The 17,035-nt window shown below is 40.5% G+C and overlaps 1 protein-coding gene across 9 annotated transcripts in view; it reads right to left on the bottom strand.

Moving 5' to 3' along the window:
* The window catches only part of CHD7 (chromodomain helicase DNA binding protein 7), a 150,535-nt gene that overhangs the window by 91,142 nt on the left and 42,358 nt on the right, over positions 1–17,035 (bottom strand). For all 9 annotated transcript variants that reach the window (XM_028736872.2, XM_028736874.2, XM_028736875.2 and 6 more), the window contains one exon: positions 14,593–16,432. In XM_028736872.2, coding sequence (XP_028592705.2) covers positions 14,593–16,257 — 1,665 coding nt within the window. In that variant the 5' untranslated portion in view covers positions 16,258–16,432. The remainder of the gene's footprint in view (positions 1–14,592; positions 16,433–17,035) is intronic.

Below are 17,035 nucleotides of genomic sequence, written 5' to 3' on the forward strand. Positions count from 1 at the left end.
AAATGATTTCAGATGCAGGGACATGCAGCAATAGGCTGATCTGTCCATGCATAGATGAGACTGAGTCGGTTCCTCTGTCCCCTCCCTAGCCAGATTTCCAATTTCCCTGCTGCTCCCCACATGCTTAGAACCCTCATTTAGCTTTAAACTTAAAGGAAGGCAGATGCCCATGCCACTGAAATCTGGATTTCTAAACATCTGAAAATTAATTTAAAACCACAGACTTTCAACTGCTTTACCACAGACTCTCCCATTTGAGCTAGAATTACAGCTGTACAGAGGTTTCAAAATAAATTTAAATCAACCACAAATTAACCAGACCTGCCTGTTTCATTTTTGTAAAACCATAAACAATCTCATCCCCCATGATGTTCTTCCCTTTTGCTGGCAAAAAGAAGTTAAGATGATGTCTCACAGCAAGACATTGGCTAGTGTAGAATGTGTCAATAGTACAAGCAGTGAACAGGAAGTGTCTAGCTCAATCACTCCACATACATTCAGGGGTATCACCACATGGGGCCCTCCAAATGTTTGCTAGACTACAACTCCCATCAGTCCCAGCCAACATGGTCAATGGTAAGGGATGATGGGACCTTTGATTCTGCAATTTCTAGAGGGTGCCCTGTTGGCTACCCTTGCATTTAGGAAAGTTGGTCTTCTCTCAGATCCCTATCTGCAAGGCAGAAATAATACTCCAGACCAGCCATATGACGTTGTTTTAAGAAATCATATATGAAGGCACTCTAGATATCCCAAATGCTTTACGAATTCTATGTATTACAATCCCAGCTCCAAGATCACACCTCAAATTATGCACTCTATGACTCCTCTGTAAAATGCATCTATTATTTGCCAAATAATGTATAAAAAATTTGTTTAAAGAATTGTGTTTGAAAATTTTCATCAAAGTAAGTATTTTACACTCCTACACAACTGAGAGCTCAAAGTAAGAGGCATTTCATTTCCTGCAAAGAGAAGTAACTTGAAAGAAAGATGAACCTTTATTTTTTTCTATTTCTAGCAACTAGATTTTGCATTATCTCATGACCCTAAGTTATGAACAATAGCTATTGGGAATACACAGATGACAGTTTGCACAAATGAAAATGATGCCAGCTTTAATGGTAAATATTTTTATATCCAGAAGCATAAGGTCTATTTATAAACAGCCCAGAGTGTTTAGCAACAATTGGCTGGTACACACGAATATTTCTTTCAAAATTAAACAAACCACTTCAGATCAGATCTGATCTCCCATGCAAGGAGAACTACAGCATTATCACTATCTAACAGGGCCAAAAAATATGGGGTACCAGAACTGCAAGCGGATGCAAGGCCATCTGGAAGAGAGAGAAAATGGGACTAGGAGGGATAAACAGAATGTTGGAAACTGTTCACGGGTAATTTAAACAGCTAAAGTTCAAGTGATACACAGATCAAAAATACAAGCCAGAAGGAAGCACTAAATGCATTGAAAAACATTTTTGGCGTTTTATCTCAACGTTCTTTTTAATTTTATTTTATGTACCTATCAGCAACACACAAACAAACACAAAGGAAATTACTTACTATGTCACTTTCTAGATTTGCTCCCGAGTAACAATACCATCCTTTCCCTCTAAGCCTTACTTTAGCATATCAGCTCTGGTGTCTCTTTTGCATTATGCAATTTTTCACAGAACACTTACTATCATTAAAGTCATAATTCATTTCTCAATGAGAAGTGATTTGGGAAGGATTATTACCCGAGTGGCTGTATATGCTGTATATCAAGTTGGAACAAATGCCTTCTCAACAATTTAGTTAAGGTATTGGGGACAATCAAGGAGTTCACATGTGTGCCGTCCCCTTAAACCTCTCCCTGGAGTGAAGCTTCTCCAAATAGGGTTGGAAGTAATCTTTTTGAATGAGCATGGTCAGAATGGTCAAAGGATCTGATCCATAAACGCTCCTTTATTTGTGTCTGAGGGCTGTTCACTACACCGGAAAGTATGTCAATTAAATTTTTGTTTATCTGCACATATGTTTCTCCAAAATTATGAAGTTAAGTCAATTGTGTTGTGTGGATGGCAAAAGGGAACAAAAAGAACATTCAGATAAATAAATATGCTATCAAGCAAATTTTTGTCACAGGAAGTTCAGGCAAATAATATGTACATACACACCACCTGTTTTTCTCTGAATATGTTAAGAACAGCTAATGCAGGGAAGTCTCTACTACGTCTGTAGAAAGGAACTAAGTTCTTTCAAAGTCTTTATCACAATCTATGGATGCTCCATTACTACTGTATTTTAGAAAAATTTGTTTCATGATATCCCTGGCATACAATCCAATTTATAAAACTGAATAGAGAGGACACTATTATTCCATCTTGAGAGTTCACATGCATGTTTGAAAAAGCAACTTAGAGTGCTGAATGTCATAGATACAGCACCATGATTTTGGATGTGCCAGATGTGCTATAGCAGGAGTGGGAGACTTTTGGCTCTCCAGATGTTGCTGAACTACATCTTCCATTACCCCAGCCAGTATGACCAATGGTCAGGACTGACAGGAATTGTAGGTCAACAACATTTATAGGCCAAAGACTTCTATATGACTGTGCCAGAAAGACGACCTTGCATAAATACTTCAATGAGCAGTTTTAACCGCTGCACAACAGCATTCTTTTATATAAAATATTTAAACCACACCTTTTTACCTGACATATTAATCTATATGAGTTATCAATACAAATGCATATTCAGCAGGAATGTAAAGCAACTAATTTATCTGCTGTCCATGAGAACAAATGATGAAAATGAATTCTGAATATATTCACTCAAGTTTTGGGAGTCTTATATATGGTTCAAAGTTAGATATATTCCTATAGTTTGTTGTTTTTAATTAATGTAATAAATTAATGTTTTTATTAATATTGATATGGTTTTATTGTATGTATTGTTTTAGTTGCTGTATGCGACTCTGGGATCCTTTTGAAGAAGTGTGGTTATTAAACTAAATGTATCAGCTGCTTGTATCAAATGTGCAGAGACCAAATGTGAAGAAAGATCAAAAATCTGTAAACATTACATAAAAGTTTGCTACTGAAATATAAATTAAGGCAGAGATTTGCTGGTATACTTTACTATTGTTTCAAAAACTCTTTTTCTGTATGCAACTGCAGAAGTTTGAATGTAGGATTCCATTTCCTGTAGGAATTTTCTAGGAATGCATAATTGATAAAAATAGAAATTACAACCATTTAAAGCAGGGATGGGCAACCTATGGCCCTCCAAATGGTGCTGGATTCCAACTTCCATCATTCCTGACCACATGCCATGCTAGCTGGGGCTGATGTGATTTGGAGTCCAGCAACACCTGGAGAGCCACACATTTCCCACACATGGTACCAGCATTATGCAGACAAGAAACTACAGGCCTTCCAAAACCTACAATTTTAGCATAAGTGCTCTTCTGACAGGTTAGCTGCAATTCAAACTCCCCATTTATCAAAGATCTACAGTAGTTACCATAGTACATGATGCAGTTGTATGTGCTTATATTTATTTTCCTATGCTATTACAACCTACAAAACAATGAAGAGGTATGATTTCCACTTTATACAGATCTGCATGTTGCCACCAATATTTTGGGAGCTTGGGCTAATGAGAACCAAAATCTTGGCCCAGAAAAAGTAATGTTGCAGTTAATCTGCAAGTATAAGCAATCCTACAGTCATCCAAGGTCCCATATACCGTATTTTTTGCACCATAACACTCACTTTTTTCCTCCTAGAAAGTAAGGGGAAATGTCTGTGCGTGTTATGGAGCGAATGCCTGCGGGTGGCGGGGGGGATCTGCTGCAGTCGTGAGCAGAGGATCCATGGTTCCCCTTCCTTCCCTCCTCCGTGGTTACAAAGCATGGATCCACATGGATCCTCAGGATTTTTGCATTGGGCTACTCCAAACTCACTGTCAGATCACATGTCTGTGGCCACAGCATGAACCACAAAAATCATATATCCACTATTTCGTTTAGAATATTTTTTTTCTTGTTTTCCTCCTCTAAAAACTACGTCCGTGTTATGGTCTGGTGCGTGTTATAGAGCGAAAAATACGGTACATTACATCCACTGTGATGTTCTCATTATGCAGAAGTCAGCAGATCTCTATGAATATGCACCTCCCTCTCAGGTGGGAGGAGAAAGAAGAAATGATATAATACTACCAATGTTTCCCAAGTGCTGGTAAAGTGTTTAAAATGCAATTTTAATAACAGTTCCCCCCAAGGTCAGTACTGTCTCTGTATTGCAGAAGGGGGAGGGGGGAGGCTGAAAGAATGACTTCTCTTAGGGCAAAATGGTAAGTTCACTGATGATTTAATAGTTCATTCTCTAACCACCAGAATATGCCTCACCAGAACACAACCTCCCCTTCAGCCCACATCACTCTGTAAAGTCTCTTGCTTTGTGAAAAGGGGTATTGGGGACCTACAGGTCATTTGTTAAGGACGGAAGCTGATATGTGATGTATCTTTGTTGAGCAACAGTACAGGAGATGCACATCCTGTGCCAAGTAAGCACATGTTAAAAGTAAGTAACCGAAGCTGGCATGCACTTCATTATGGCCATAAACACCCTATAACTTTTAAATACCTACATAAATTTGTAATATTCATAATTACAAGGAGGCACAGTTATCTGGAGCCAGGATTTTGGAATCTAACTGAGAATTGTAACTATTCCAGTGCAAGAAATCCAGGTCAGGTTTTCAAGCACATTCAAACCCAGAAACCTCCTAGGTGATGATGCTGCCGCCTACCAGATCAGCTTGCTGTTGCAGACTTATTTTTATGCTAATTGGGCAAACTAGTTTCAGCCAGCCTTGTGAATAGATAATTCAAAAGAACAGGATACTTTTTTTCAAGCTGAGACACAAGATGTGATAGAATGCTGCTAACTAGTTTAACAAAAGTTACTTACTCAACACAACCATCTTCTTTTTAACAATTTCGGTACCCAATTTGGAAACTCCAGCCCCTTATAAAGAGCAATTTATTTAGTTCTTTGTAAAAGAAATTGAGGGCAAGGAAAAGGAACTGTTTATATTCATGTTAATCTAGCTAAAATATCTCCAGATTAAAGTTTTAAGCACATTAATATAAAAAATCAGGTTGCATTTTATCTAATTTTTTGTAAAATAAAAACAAAGTACAACAACAACAAGTTTATTAAATTTGTGAGGTCCATGCCTTTACACAAAATACCATAAAACATTGTTAAAAGATAAACAATAAAATTATAAAAGTAAGCTAAAATTCATGTCATGCTATCCCAGCAAGGAAACTACCCAAAAAACCCCACCATTCAGGAAAGAAGATACAGCAACAGGTTAGGAGATCAATGGAAGGGACCTCACCGTTTCATCCAGGAACCATACCCTAGTTTTCATAGCCTTCACCACAAAGACTGCTACCACGTGAGAAATCCGTGGATCAGCGTCCACCAGTAAAAACTTTACTTGGTCCTCAGAGTTGACTATTGATTTGGGAATAGTTTGTAACATCGCATCCCTGAAGGCCGAATAGATGGGACAATACAACATGTAATGTATGAGATCCTCTTTGGTTCTCATATGACAAGGACATATACGCTGCTCTACTGGGATTTTTGCATATCTGCCTGACAGATAGGCCGTAGGAATGGTTTGAAAACGGGCCATGGTGAAGGCTCTCCGAAGGGTGGGATTGGTGATATTCGCTAAGTAATTGGCGCAGGTTTTGACTGTTTTCAGTCGGGGAAGCCAGTGGGAGGACCCTGGGTTCTGTATTTTTGTGATATCTAACAGAGCGTCTCTCTGCAGGATCCATTCCCGAACTTTGTCCGGGCTCCACAGTTTGAGGATATTAAACTCCGGTAGGGTGTATCTAACCAGGATCTCAGATAGGTTTTGACGCCAAGTGGTGTTCTTTTGAAGAGATACAAAGGCTTGTTTGGCTAATAAGGTGTTTGAGGTATTTGCAAGGTTGATGTAAAATCGTAGGAATCTTAAATGGGCCCTGGCAGACACAGAGGGTAATCCAACCTCCACCCTCAAGAAAGCTGCTGGGGTTCCTTGAGGAAGGCCTAGAATCCTCCTGAGATAATAATTTTGCAAAATTTCGAGCCGTTAAAAACAAAGTATTATATTTGTAGAAGGGAGGATTTAAAAAGAATATTGAGTGAGTCCACAACTGTTTCCATTCTGGTTTTTATTAACAGTAGTCTGGAATATATATTCACTACTTATACATCTTATATTTGATTGCAGTTGCAATGGTGCAACCTCAAATAATCTATTGTTCCTGAACAAGGAAGCAAGAGACAGGTAGAAATAAGCTTGGTTACATATTTAATACACCATTTGAACTCAAAAGAACAGAGGAATCAGCTGGCTCAAGGGGGGGGGTTATGCTTGTTCAGAAGTGAACCCCACCAGTGGAAAAATGCATTGCTGAGGGGCCATCTCCATCACTGTGAACCCACTGCACCCACAGAACACTGGGGGCTTGACTCTGCTGCCAGAAGGGTTTCCAATGGAAATTAGGCTCCCAAACAGGGCATTCGATGAGCATGAAGGAGGTGAGACAGATGCAGCCTTGGATCAGGTGATCAAAAGCCCCAATATTCTCTAAAGAATCCCAAGGATCAGAGCCTCCACCACAAGAGAATGGAGCTTTCCCCACAAAAACAAAAAAACAAACAAACAAATAACATGCAGGTGAGGAAAACAAGTTTGCCACTCCCAAAGCTTTCTGGCCAGACCCAAGTCACCAGGATTTTGAAAGTGTCAGTAGATTTGCCACTTCACACACCTCCAACTCCCACTTAGGATTGCAATGGGAGGATCACTAAGTCAAATCGTGCACTGAGTTAACTGTAACATTTTCCCAGCTCATCCAGCCACTTCTGTGCTCCCTCCCACAATAAATCTGCCCAGTTCTCTATGATGGTGACTATTTTTTCCAAGGAACCAGTTTGTCATTCACTCCAGCAGCAGCTGCCTTTACATCTTCTTTGTAAAGATAGATGCAACCACTGAAGCTGCAGGGAAAATACAGAAGGCATTTCCCTCTGGGCAGAGTACAAGACAGGCAAAAGTAAAGAAGGAAGGCTACCATCATGCCAAATCTATTGTTAAGATTGGTTTGTAAGCCTCTCTTTCAGCAACGTTAAGTGCCAAAAACATGTGAATGACAGAATTTGAATCTAGGTGGTGAGAAGGAACAGATTTCCCTTTCTGTTGATAAGGTGACAAGCAACATAGAATGAACACACTGAAACTTGCACTTCAAAACATACAAGATGGCCTGATGTTAGCAAACAAACATTGGTACTGTGTGCATATTAGAAACTATGAAGTATAAGCTGCTGAACCAGTAAAATAGCAAACGGGGATGGGAGGGGCATTCACATACTGTCCATGTTCCAACATGGGTTGGAAACCTCCAGTTGGTGGATGGGTTGACAGCCTTCCCACATATCTGGTCCCTTCCAATACCAGCTGTTCAGCAGAAGCAAATTTTAGAAGTCACATTCCACAGAAAGCCAGTCTATAGTACAGCCTCTATTAACTGAAAAGGTCTAATTACCATTTTTTCCTTGCTACCATGCTGACCTCTAAATGAATTGCTGTGAAGCAGGTGAGAGCTTTCACCGCCCTAACATTCAACCATGCAGGAGTTCTGAGCCACTTCCTTCTGTATTGCTGCAACTTTAAACCATCAGATCATAACCAGACAGTGCATGAGTGACACTGGTGATTCCTCTCTAAAATAGGGAAAGGGGGAGAGGAATGCAAACATAAAACACAGGATAATGCAAGTGGGGGGGGGGGGGAGACCAATGTCTGCCTAATTTTTAATATCACTAACAAACTACATATTTTACATTTGAATAATTTGAAACAGATAAATCATTTATGATGGCTATTATAAAAAGAGTTCGTTCACAACAAAAACGAAAACCTAAAAATAGTTATGATATCCCACTGGTGAAATGCCAGGAAGACACTAGATTATCAGTTAAATATTCAGATCAAGCATCTTTAACAGTATAAAATGCTGTGAAACTACAGTGGTACCTCGGGTTACAGATGCTTCAGGTTGCAGACTCTGCTAACCCAGAAATAGTACCTCGGGCTAAGAACTTTGCTTCAGGATGAGAACAGAAATCGCGCAGCAGTGGCGCGGCGACAGCAGCGGGAGGCCCCATTAGCTAAAGTGGTACCTCAGGTTAAGAACAGTTGCACGTTAAGAGCGGACCTCCAGAATGAATTAAGTTCTTAACCCAAGGTACTACTGTAACTTAGATTGTTGAATGGGATGATTTATCTGGAAAGAAGATATGTTGAAGGGGTGAGCTAACAGCTCTCTATACTTTATTGCAACTCAGTTCTAACCTACGGTAGTCCTTTGACCTTTTTAAAGTAGCACTTAGACTTTAATGGTTGCACAGAAAATCTGGAGTGCATCAATATCAAAGCAAACAAGCTTATTTTACTCTCATCTTTTCTCAAACATTGGTGAATAGGTGACACATCTTAAAATACATCTTAAAATTAAAAGTACCAATTGCGAGCAGAAAGACTGAAACTTCTAAATTAGCTAAATACTGCTGCAGTATAGTTTTGAAAGGTGTCAAAGAGAAATCACGGGAAAGACAAGATGCCAATTATGCACTAGTTTTAAGGCAGCAGTGTTCAAGCTTTCTGCCTTTTCACATCAACTTGCCTGTCAAAGAACCCTGCACAACAGTGATGCAGATGATTTTGGGGTGTGACTGCACTCATTTCATGCAGAGTTCTGACCTAACCTGTTGTAGCTTGCCATCACCCCACATGAACTGAGAACATTTCCTAAAACATACTTCATACTTCCCTTTGCCTGCATATTGCACAGAAAGTTAGGTAATGAATGGAAAGCTAAATTTCAAAGAAGTGTATCCTCCATTACTTATGTTCTCACTGAAGAATGTAGAGCCCAATGTTTCCCAAAATACAGTCTGAACACAACCCAGTTGGGTGCTTATAAAGTGAAATGACAGGTTTATGGATTCCATGTGTATATTCCAGTGGAGAAATCAGGAATTAAGTTCAGCAAACCACCAACAACAGCCATCTAGCTCCAAATGTTGAAGATGGAACTTATCACAGGATATGAGACCATATCAGTATTGCATAAATAACATGTCTCACTTATTTACACTCTATTTATTTACATTAAACTTTACTGTTATGTAGGTGCAATTCACTCAGTTTGGAAAAATACTTTATTTTATTTAACATATTTTTAATCTGCCTATTAGGGTTCAAGTCCTTCCAAACCTGTCACTACCCTGAATAACTTGATGTCACACTCAAATTGGCTAACTCACATCTCACTCCTGATTTCAGGTTATTTGTGAATATTAAATATCATGAATCCAATGCAGATATTTGGAGGAAGCGCTCTTTAATAAGACTTCCCTCAAAGTAAACAATGTCTGTTTACTCCTACCTTCAACTTCATAAAAGCTTGTTCTTCTATTTACTTAACAATTATCACTTTAATAGTGTGCTCTTCCAGTTAATCTGGGAAAGAAATTAGTCACATCCCTTTTTAAAAAAAATATCGCTCATTGCCTATTTTCCAATTCTTGGATGAAGAGATTAATTTTAATTTGCATATGTTTTGACATATGGCTAACCTATGACCCACCAGGCATTGTTAGACTAAGACACTCACTTTCCTGACCATTAGCAATGCTGTTGGGAGTCCAATAATAAATGGATGGTAAAAGATTAGTTGCCCATGATTTAACAAGACCTTGCTTGCTTCAGATACCTCCTCAAAAATTTACCCTTTCCATGAAACTTTTGGCACAATCCCCATAACCTATTCACATAATGAAACACTATCTTAGAAATAGCATAGACTTACACATATAAAAAGAACCTACACCAAACTGTGACAAAATGGTGGCAGATGCTCAAGTCCTAGCAAATGAAATGGAAGAGAAGATGGATATCCACATGCAGTCCATATGTACCTTCATGCAGTCCAATGTTCAGAGGTTGTTTTAGAGAAGTTGACACCATCCTCTGCTCAGAAAGAACTTCTTGCTAGCTACAACCCATTTCTTTGGGGTTTCTGATTACAACATGCACTAGAGGTTGGAAGGGTGATTGTTGCGATCGCTACTGTCTCAGCTGAATGCTGAAGTTGGCAAGTCCATGCGGAAATTGATCCTCCTGAGAACGATGCACATTCAGAAGGCGTTTCCGAATGTCAAGCACAACCTAAGATAATGCAGTGTCCTGGAAGAAGACTCATGTTGATCCTGCACAAGGAGGACTTCAATGTAGATGTCAGGGGACTCCCATCGGAACAGGGGAGGGGGGCAGGTGAATACAGAGAGCCTCCGAAGCTGCTGAGGAGCAGCACCTCATCCAGCGGTGGGGAAAGCCACACCTCCAGTGGAGCAGAGGGGGGAGGGGGTAGCCAAGCGAGGGGAGGGCTCGAAGATGCTACTGAGAGCCCAAGTGCCTCACCTAGCCTGGCCGGCCAGGAAACAGACATGCCGTTTTCGTTGTCCAGCTTGTGCAGAGGGGTGAAACGTAAGGAGGGGAGGTGGAGATTTGGGGTGTCTAAGTTCTTATGTTGGGGAAGAAACCAGAAGGGGCCACTCCAGGATTCTGCAAGTGACTAAGACGGACATGAATTGTGGGGTTCTGCACTGTCAATAGTTTGCACCAATAAAACCTGTAAAAGACAGGTCGGAGTCCTGCCTGGTTACTCACGAGCAACCACCACCCCAACCTGACAGTAGGTTAACTGGCTCTCAACACCATCTTCAAAGTAGGTAAATCCACAGTTTATAAGATCTTCCACAAAACTGCCTGTGTACTGATGATAAACATGTTTCCAGTGTATGCCCTCATCCTTACAGAAAAGACATTCCCACTGTAAACTGGCTGATTACTGCCTACATGTCCCAAGGACAGGCAGCACTAATAATATTAACTACAGTCATACCTTGGTTGTCAAACTTAATCAGTTCCGGGAGTCTGTTTGACTCCCGAAATGGTTCGAAAACCAAGGTTCGGCTTCTGATTGGCTGCAGGAGCTTCCTGCAGTCAATCGGAAGCCACGGAAGCCTCATCGGATGTTCAGCTTCCGAAAAAAGTTCGCAAACCGAAACACGCACTTCCGGGTTTGCAGCGTTCGGGAGCCAAAACGTCTGAGTACCAAGGTGTTCAACAACCAAGGCATGACTGTACTACCATAGTAAGGTGAGGTTACTGTTGGAGAGCCCCTTCAGGCATCAAAAGTTGAGGTAGAGGACACTTAAACCTTGCTGGATGTTGAGGAAGCCGTTGTGGCCAATGTGAGTATGGTGTACTGAATCCCACAAGGTAAACCTGCAAGACATGGTGTGTGTGTGCACAGGCGCACAAGCACATATGCACTACGCAAAAATAATGATGCTGGAAAAACCGTGAAGCCAGGCAATGCCTCTACATAGCTACATTCTTATTTCAAACATTGTGATATATTAGTATATTCCTATGTTTAGTTGGTGATATATTGCGATGTTGAAAACCAGTTATTGCCAGCCCTACTATTCAGCTAAGTGTTACTTCAAGCAGACACACGGTTGACCACGCTGGCATCCTCTTGGCCGTGGTGGTTATCTTTCTTTATCTACAGTATAGATTCTAGCTAAACTTCTAATATTGTGGGGTTTTAAACAACTCCTAAGCATTTGGAAAATTTGACCCTTTTGACTTTGCCTTTCACCTTCCTTTTTAACACTACACCTCACGCTACATCCTAGGCACCACTTAAGCTTAAATTCAGGGTCACCAGCCCTCTGACCAGTTCCATGGCCAACTGTTTCAGAGCATAATCCCTTACGAGAATCCAGAAATGTTTACATTTTTGTTGTGATTGGAACACATGTGTAGCCAGTCCATGTGAGGGTAACTGAAGTCACCTATCATTAATGAACAAATACCAATTTCAAATACAATACTGGGCAAGCTTGGCAGCTTCAAAGTTTTTAATTTTGTTTACTAAATACAAGTAAAATAAACATGCAAAATTAGATCACTCTATAGTAAAGGTAAAGGGACCCCTGACCATTAGGTCCAGTCATGGCCGACTCTGGGGTTGCGGCACTCATCTCGCTTTATTGGCCAAGGGAGCCAGCGTACAGCTTCCGGGTCATGTGGCCAGCATAACTAAGCCGCTTCTGGCGAACCAGAGCAGCACACGGACACGCCGTTTACCTTCCCGCCGGAGCGGTACCTATTTATCTCTATAGTGGTCCTCTAAAAGTCATCTAACTAAAACTCCCACCATCCCTGACCCTGGCCATGCTGGTTGAAACTGGTAGAAGTTAAGAATCCCATAGCATCCAAAGAGCCAGAGGTTCCCCATCCTGTGCAAACTGAATTTTTTCCAATGAAAATTTGAATAATCTGCGCAAAGGGAAATTTTTCAATTCACATTTTTATGAATGTCTTCATTACAGAAATTAAACTCTATAATTTGAATTTACAACAGTTAACATTATACTTATTTTATCAATGAATCCACACAATCCTATGTCCCTGCTTAGAAATTTTGCAACATGGTGGAATGAAACCTGGCTTTTATTTCTCTTTCACAGCAAAAGAACTCAAAGCAATGGAAATGTGCCTGGCAGTTTTGTATGACAATATGTGATTTATCACCGTTATAAGCCTTTCACTGATGAATGCATTGCTGACCTCAGTTGGAAACGGGATAGAATGATAGCAAGATGTCTGGCATGCTGACCACCACCACCAAAAGACCACAGTGAATTAAAGGGTGTGGTGTGAGCAGTTTTATGTAGTCCCTAGCCCACGCTGATACAGAATTTATCTGCCAAGGCCATCAAATTGGGGGGGGGGGGCATGTTTCAAATCCACCAATCACTACATATTTCACAATGTCTGGTGGCATTTTTGAACAAAGTAAACTAGGCAGTCAACTGATGGATGAAATTGCTATACTTAACTTGTAAAATGAATGGTTTGTTAACCCAAAGTATAGAATTAATCGACAATTTGGTCTCTAAGTCTGAAAACTATAATTGGAATAAAACAAATTGGTGGCCCTTCAGCAGAAGCTTACTAAAAATATTTCCATTCCATTTATACAAAACACACACCGTATCTTTCATGTCCACAGGTCATTCATTTCAATTCATACAAAGGTCAATGACCTTCTATCTTGATTTCAAAAGACAAGTTTCTGCAGCTACATAAAAGTTTCCATCTCTAGTAGAAAGTGTTATTCTCATGAGACTTTGCATTTAATACATCTTTGGCCATTTTTGTGAAAATCGGTTCTGAATATAGCTGTCTTTGTTGATTAAAACTGCAATAAACTGAACTTTTCAGCACATCGGTCCTCAGTAATACAGTAAGAAAAGAAAAAAACTATCCTACCAAGAAAAAGTTCAAAGCACCTAAGACATTTTACAGTCTGGGTGGTTACAGCACAAACTGTTTGGGACTTTTTCAATTATTAATCTCACAAGCAGGAAAGGTTTGCTACTCTTGAAAATCCCAAAAGATGGCATACATGTCTGTAAGAGAAACTTTTTTATTCCTTATTGTATCACAAACAAAGCAAAAGTCAGACAAGTAATAATGACTACAGTGCAGCTTTTAGAATATGAAGGGGGTAAAATTGGTTTATCATATTGCCCCTTCTTTTGTGTGTTTTCTATATATGAGATTAAACAAAAACTCCACTGACAGCCCAGATTCTGACCACAGCAATTTTATTTTAAGCAAGCACTAATGTCCTTTCATATCCATTCCAGACAGAAGGGTAAAATGACAGTTTGCTCAGTTTTGTTTCTACATCATTATTAACAGTGAGAAAAATACGGTCAGAGTGTTAAACCTTTGCTATTACTGGAAGAAAGAGGGGACAAACAAATAAATCATTTCTCTAATCCAAGACAAACCTTTTTCCCAAACCTGAGACCTGGTCTTGCCATCTCTCTTACACTAAAATTAACATGCAGTCAACAGGAAATACCAGATCTATTGTTCTCCAATTGTATTGTAAACTTATTTCCAGGGGAACATCTAACTATTCCTTCACCTTGACTTTTCCTTGGTTTCCAGAAAAATATAATTATATTTAATTACAGGGCCCCAATTTAAGATACATTTTGAAATATTAAGCAATTAGCCCCAAAGATGGTTCCAAAGATTCTATAGAACCAAAGCATTTCAGTGAATACATTAATTTTATTTATTTAAAATTATATATATCCCATCCTCAATCATTACTGATACCAGGATAGAGTGCAGCATAAAATAATCTTTAAGAAAATTAAAAAAAGAACTGATTCTTAAAAACACTGACAAACAAATCAACTAACAGAGGAGAGAGTGAAGTCATCTGGAGATGATAGCTATCTCATTTAGTTACCACAAGCAAAACAGGATAGCCATATATCCATAAATATAGAAAAGGATCAATATAAAACTGCTTAAAATAAAAATACCTGAAGATAATTACACTTTCAATAGCATGTTACCTACCTGAAGGACAGGCACTTTTTGTGGTGTGTTCTGCGGTGACTGGTGAAGCTGCGCCCAAGGCTGATGGTGAGGATGTGGTGGTGGTGAAGACTGGTGGTGAATGCCTGGGTGAGGTGGCATGGGAGGACAGGTTGGCATCTGCTGCTGAAAAGATGACTGACTGGGATGCTGCTGGCCAGATATTAATCGTTCTTGTATTGCTTGTGGATCAGCAAGGCCAACACCTGGACAGCCATTTGGTCTCATGTGGCCCCCCATTTCCCGTGGGGCTGAAGACATGCCCATGAACGGCCGGTTCTGTTGTATATTCCGAGGGCCCATACTCCTCTGTCCAATTCCCATGGCACCAGGCGGCTGGTGAGATGGCTGAGGATGGGGCATATTTGGATAACTGCCAACTTCCATTGGTATTCCAGCACTACCAGGCCTAACCTGTGGAGGAGGTGTACCTGCTGGATTACTCATTGCTTTCATGGGTGACATGGGAGGTGGAGAAGCATAGGTTCCCTGAGGCTGTGAAGGGTGCATAGTTTGTGTGTTCATTTGGTTAAGTGAGCCACTAGGGTGAAGGGGCTGCTGGTGCATTAGTCCTTGACCACTGTTAGATGGAAACCCTACGGCATTTGGGTACCTAGGTACAGACTGATTCATTGGAGTGTTATTTGTAAGGCCTAAATTCTGATTCATCCCTGTATTGTTTACTAATCCCTGATTAAGGTTACTGTAAGGATAACGAGAATACTGCCCTGAGTTGTTTATAGTAGGTGAAGGTACTGTCTGGCCCCGAGAACTAAAATTAAGTGTTTGTGGCCTAACAGCACCCTGCTGAGGAGGGTTAGGGGAGAATCTGGGACCATGGGCTACTGATTCTCCATGGAGAGCAGTGGGAGGGTGGTGATGAAATTGCTGCACTGAATGTCGTAAAGAAGGGCCCATGCTTGGATTCTGTTGGGGCACATGAGACATGTGGCCAGGTCCTGAGGTGGCAATGAAAGGATTTCCCTGATTAAGACCTTCCTGGCTTTGAGAAAACTGGTTTATCCTCTGCTGTTGTGGCTGACCATGCTGTTGCATTGAAAAGTCACCACGAGCCATATAATTTCCCATTGGCTGCATGTGCTGAGGATGTCCCTGTCCAGGTGGTCCTGATGGTGCTGGTGGTGGCGGCTGAGTGGGTGGTGGTTGCTGCTGCTGGTATGGTGCTCTTATCTGGTCTGGCACTTGAACTGCCCTTGGCCCCCACATAGAACTACCATCTACAAAGGGTTGTGCATGCCTTTCATTCTGCATACCAGGATAGACACCCATTTGGCTACCGGTACTCCCACCGTGAGGAACTGGAGGATTATGATACTGTGAGTGAGGAGATGCTATACCATTCCCTGGGGCGTTACTCATCATTCTGTTGGGCTGATCCATCAGATGCATTTTCTGCTGTTCATACTGATTATAATGATCAAAGTGGGTCAACTTTGCTTGATTTTGACTGTTAGGAGGATGGTGAAGGGGTGATTGCAGTGAGGCAAATCCTTGATCAATAGGCATTTGTTGCCCCATAGCGTTTACTGCATTTTCGGGGTATCCACATTCACCCAAGCCTTCCAGTCCTTCACTGAAAATATTCCCATCTTCTCCAAACAGGCTCATCATTCCTGGATCTGCCATCTTTGTTCCAGCACGCAGCGTCTCAGAGCCACAACTAGAATACTAGTTCGTGCTTCACCTCACTGAGGTGTTTGTCTTCAAAGCCTTTAATCCTCAACTAATCGCCTTCATGTCATTCCATATTTCCTTAATTCTTTTGGACCACAGAGTGTCAGGCAAATTCGTGTTACGAGTCCTAAAAAAAAGAAGAGAAAGAATTTTTAAAATCAGGTTGCAAGTAAAAACACAAGTTGTAGTTAAACACACCTATAGCTTTCTGCAATTCTAAATGAAGCCTTTACAAATCCTGAGCTTTTAATATTTCATTAAAAAAACCTCATATGAAGCTTGATTATGATAAGAAACTAGAAAGCCAGGAAACAGTAACCTTAAATTAATCCATTCACTACACTTCCTTGTGTTCCATTCCTGGATAGAACAGAACAAAAGAACACAACAGGCAGCTGAGGCAGCTGCCACAGCAGGCAGTCAAATGTATGAATATAGCCAAACAGCCCATCTGCTGAACTAAAACCCTGAAAATGCTCTTCTTACCAACAGCATGTCCTTAACCTTATTCCCCCGAGCAGAGTAATCAGATGAGTGAGCAAGCAGTAGCAAGAACTACAATAAGCTAAGTCAGTTATATGCCTAGCTCTTAAGGTTAATTTCTTCTAGTAGTCACAAAATCCTGTTGCTCAGTTAACTAACTACACATTTAAATAAATTATAAGGCACACTCGATACGCAATGAAGTTGCAAACAGGATATTGAGTTCTGTATTAATGCAACATTCAGG

Source organism: Podarcis muralis, chromosome 8, assembly GCF_964188315.1.
Source record: "Podarcis muralis chromosome 8, rPodMur119.hap1.1, whole genome shotgun sequence".
Classification (NCBI taxonomy): domain Eukaryota; kingdom Metazoa; phylum Chordata; class Lepidosauria; order Squamata; family Lacertidae; genus Podarcis; species Podarcis muralis.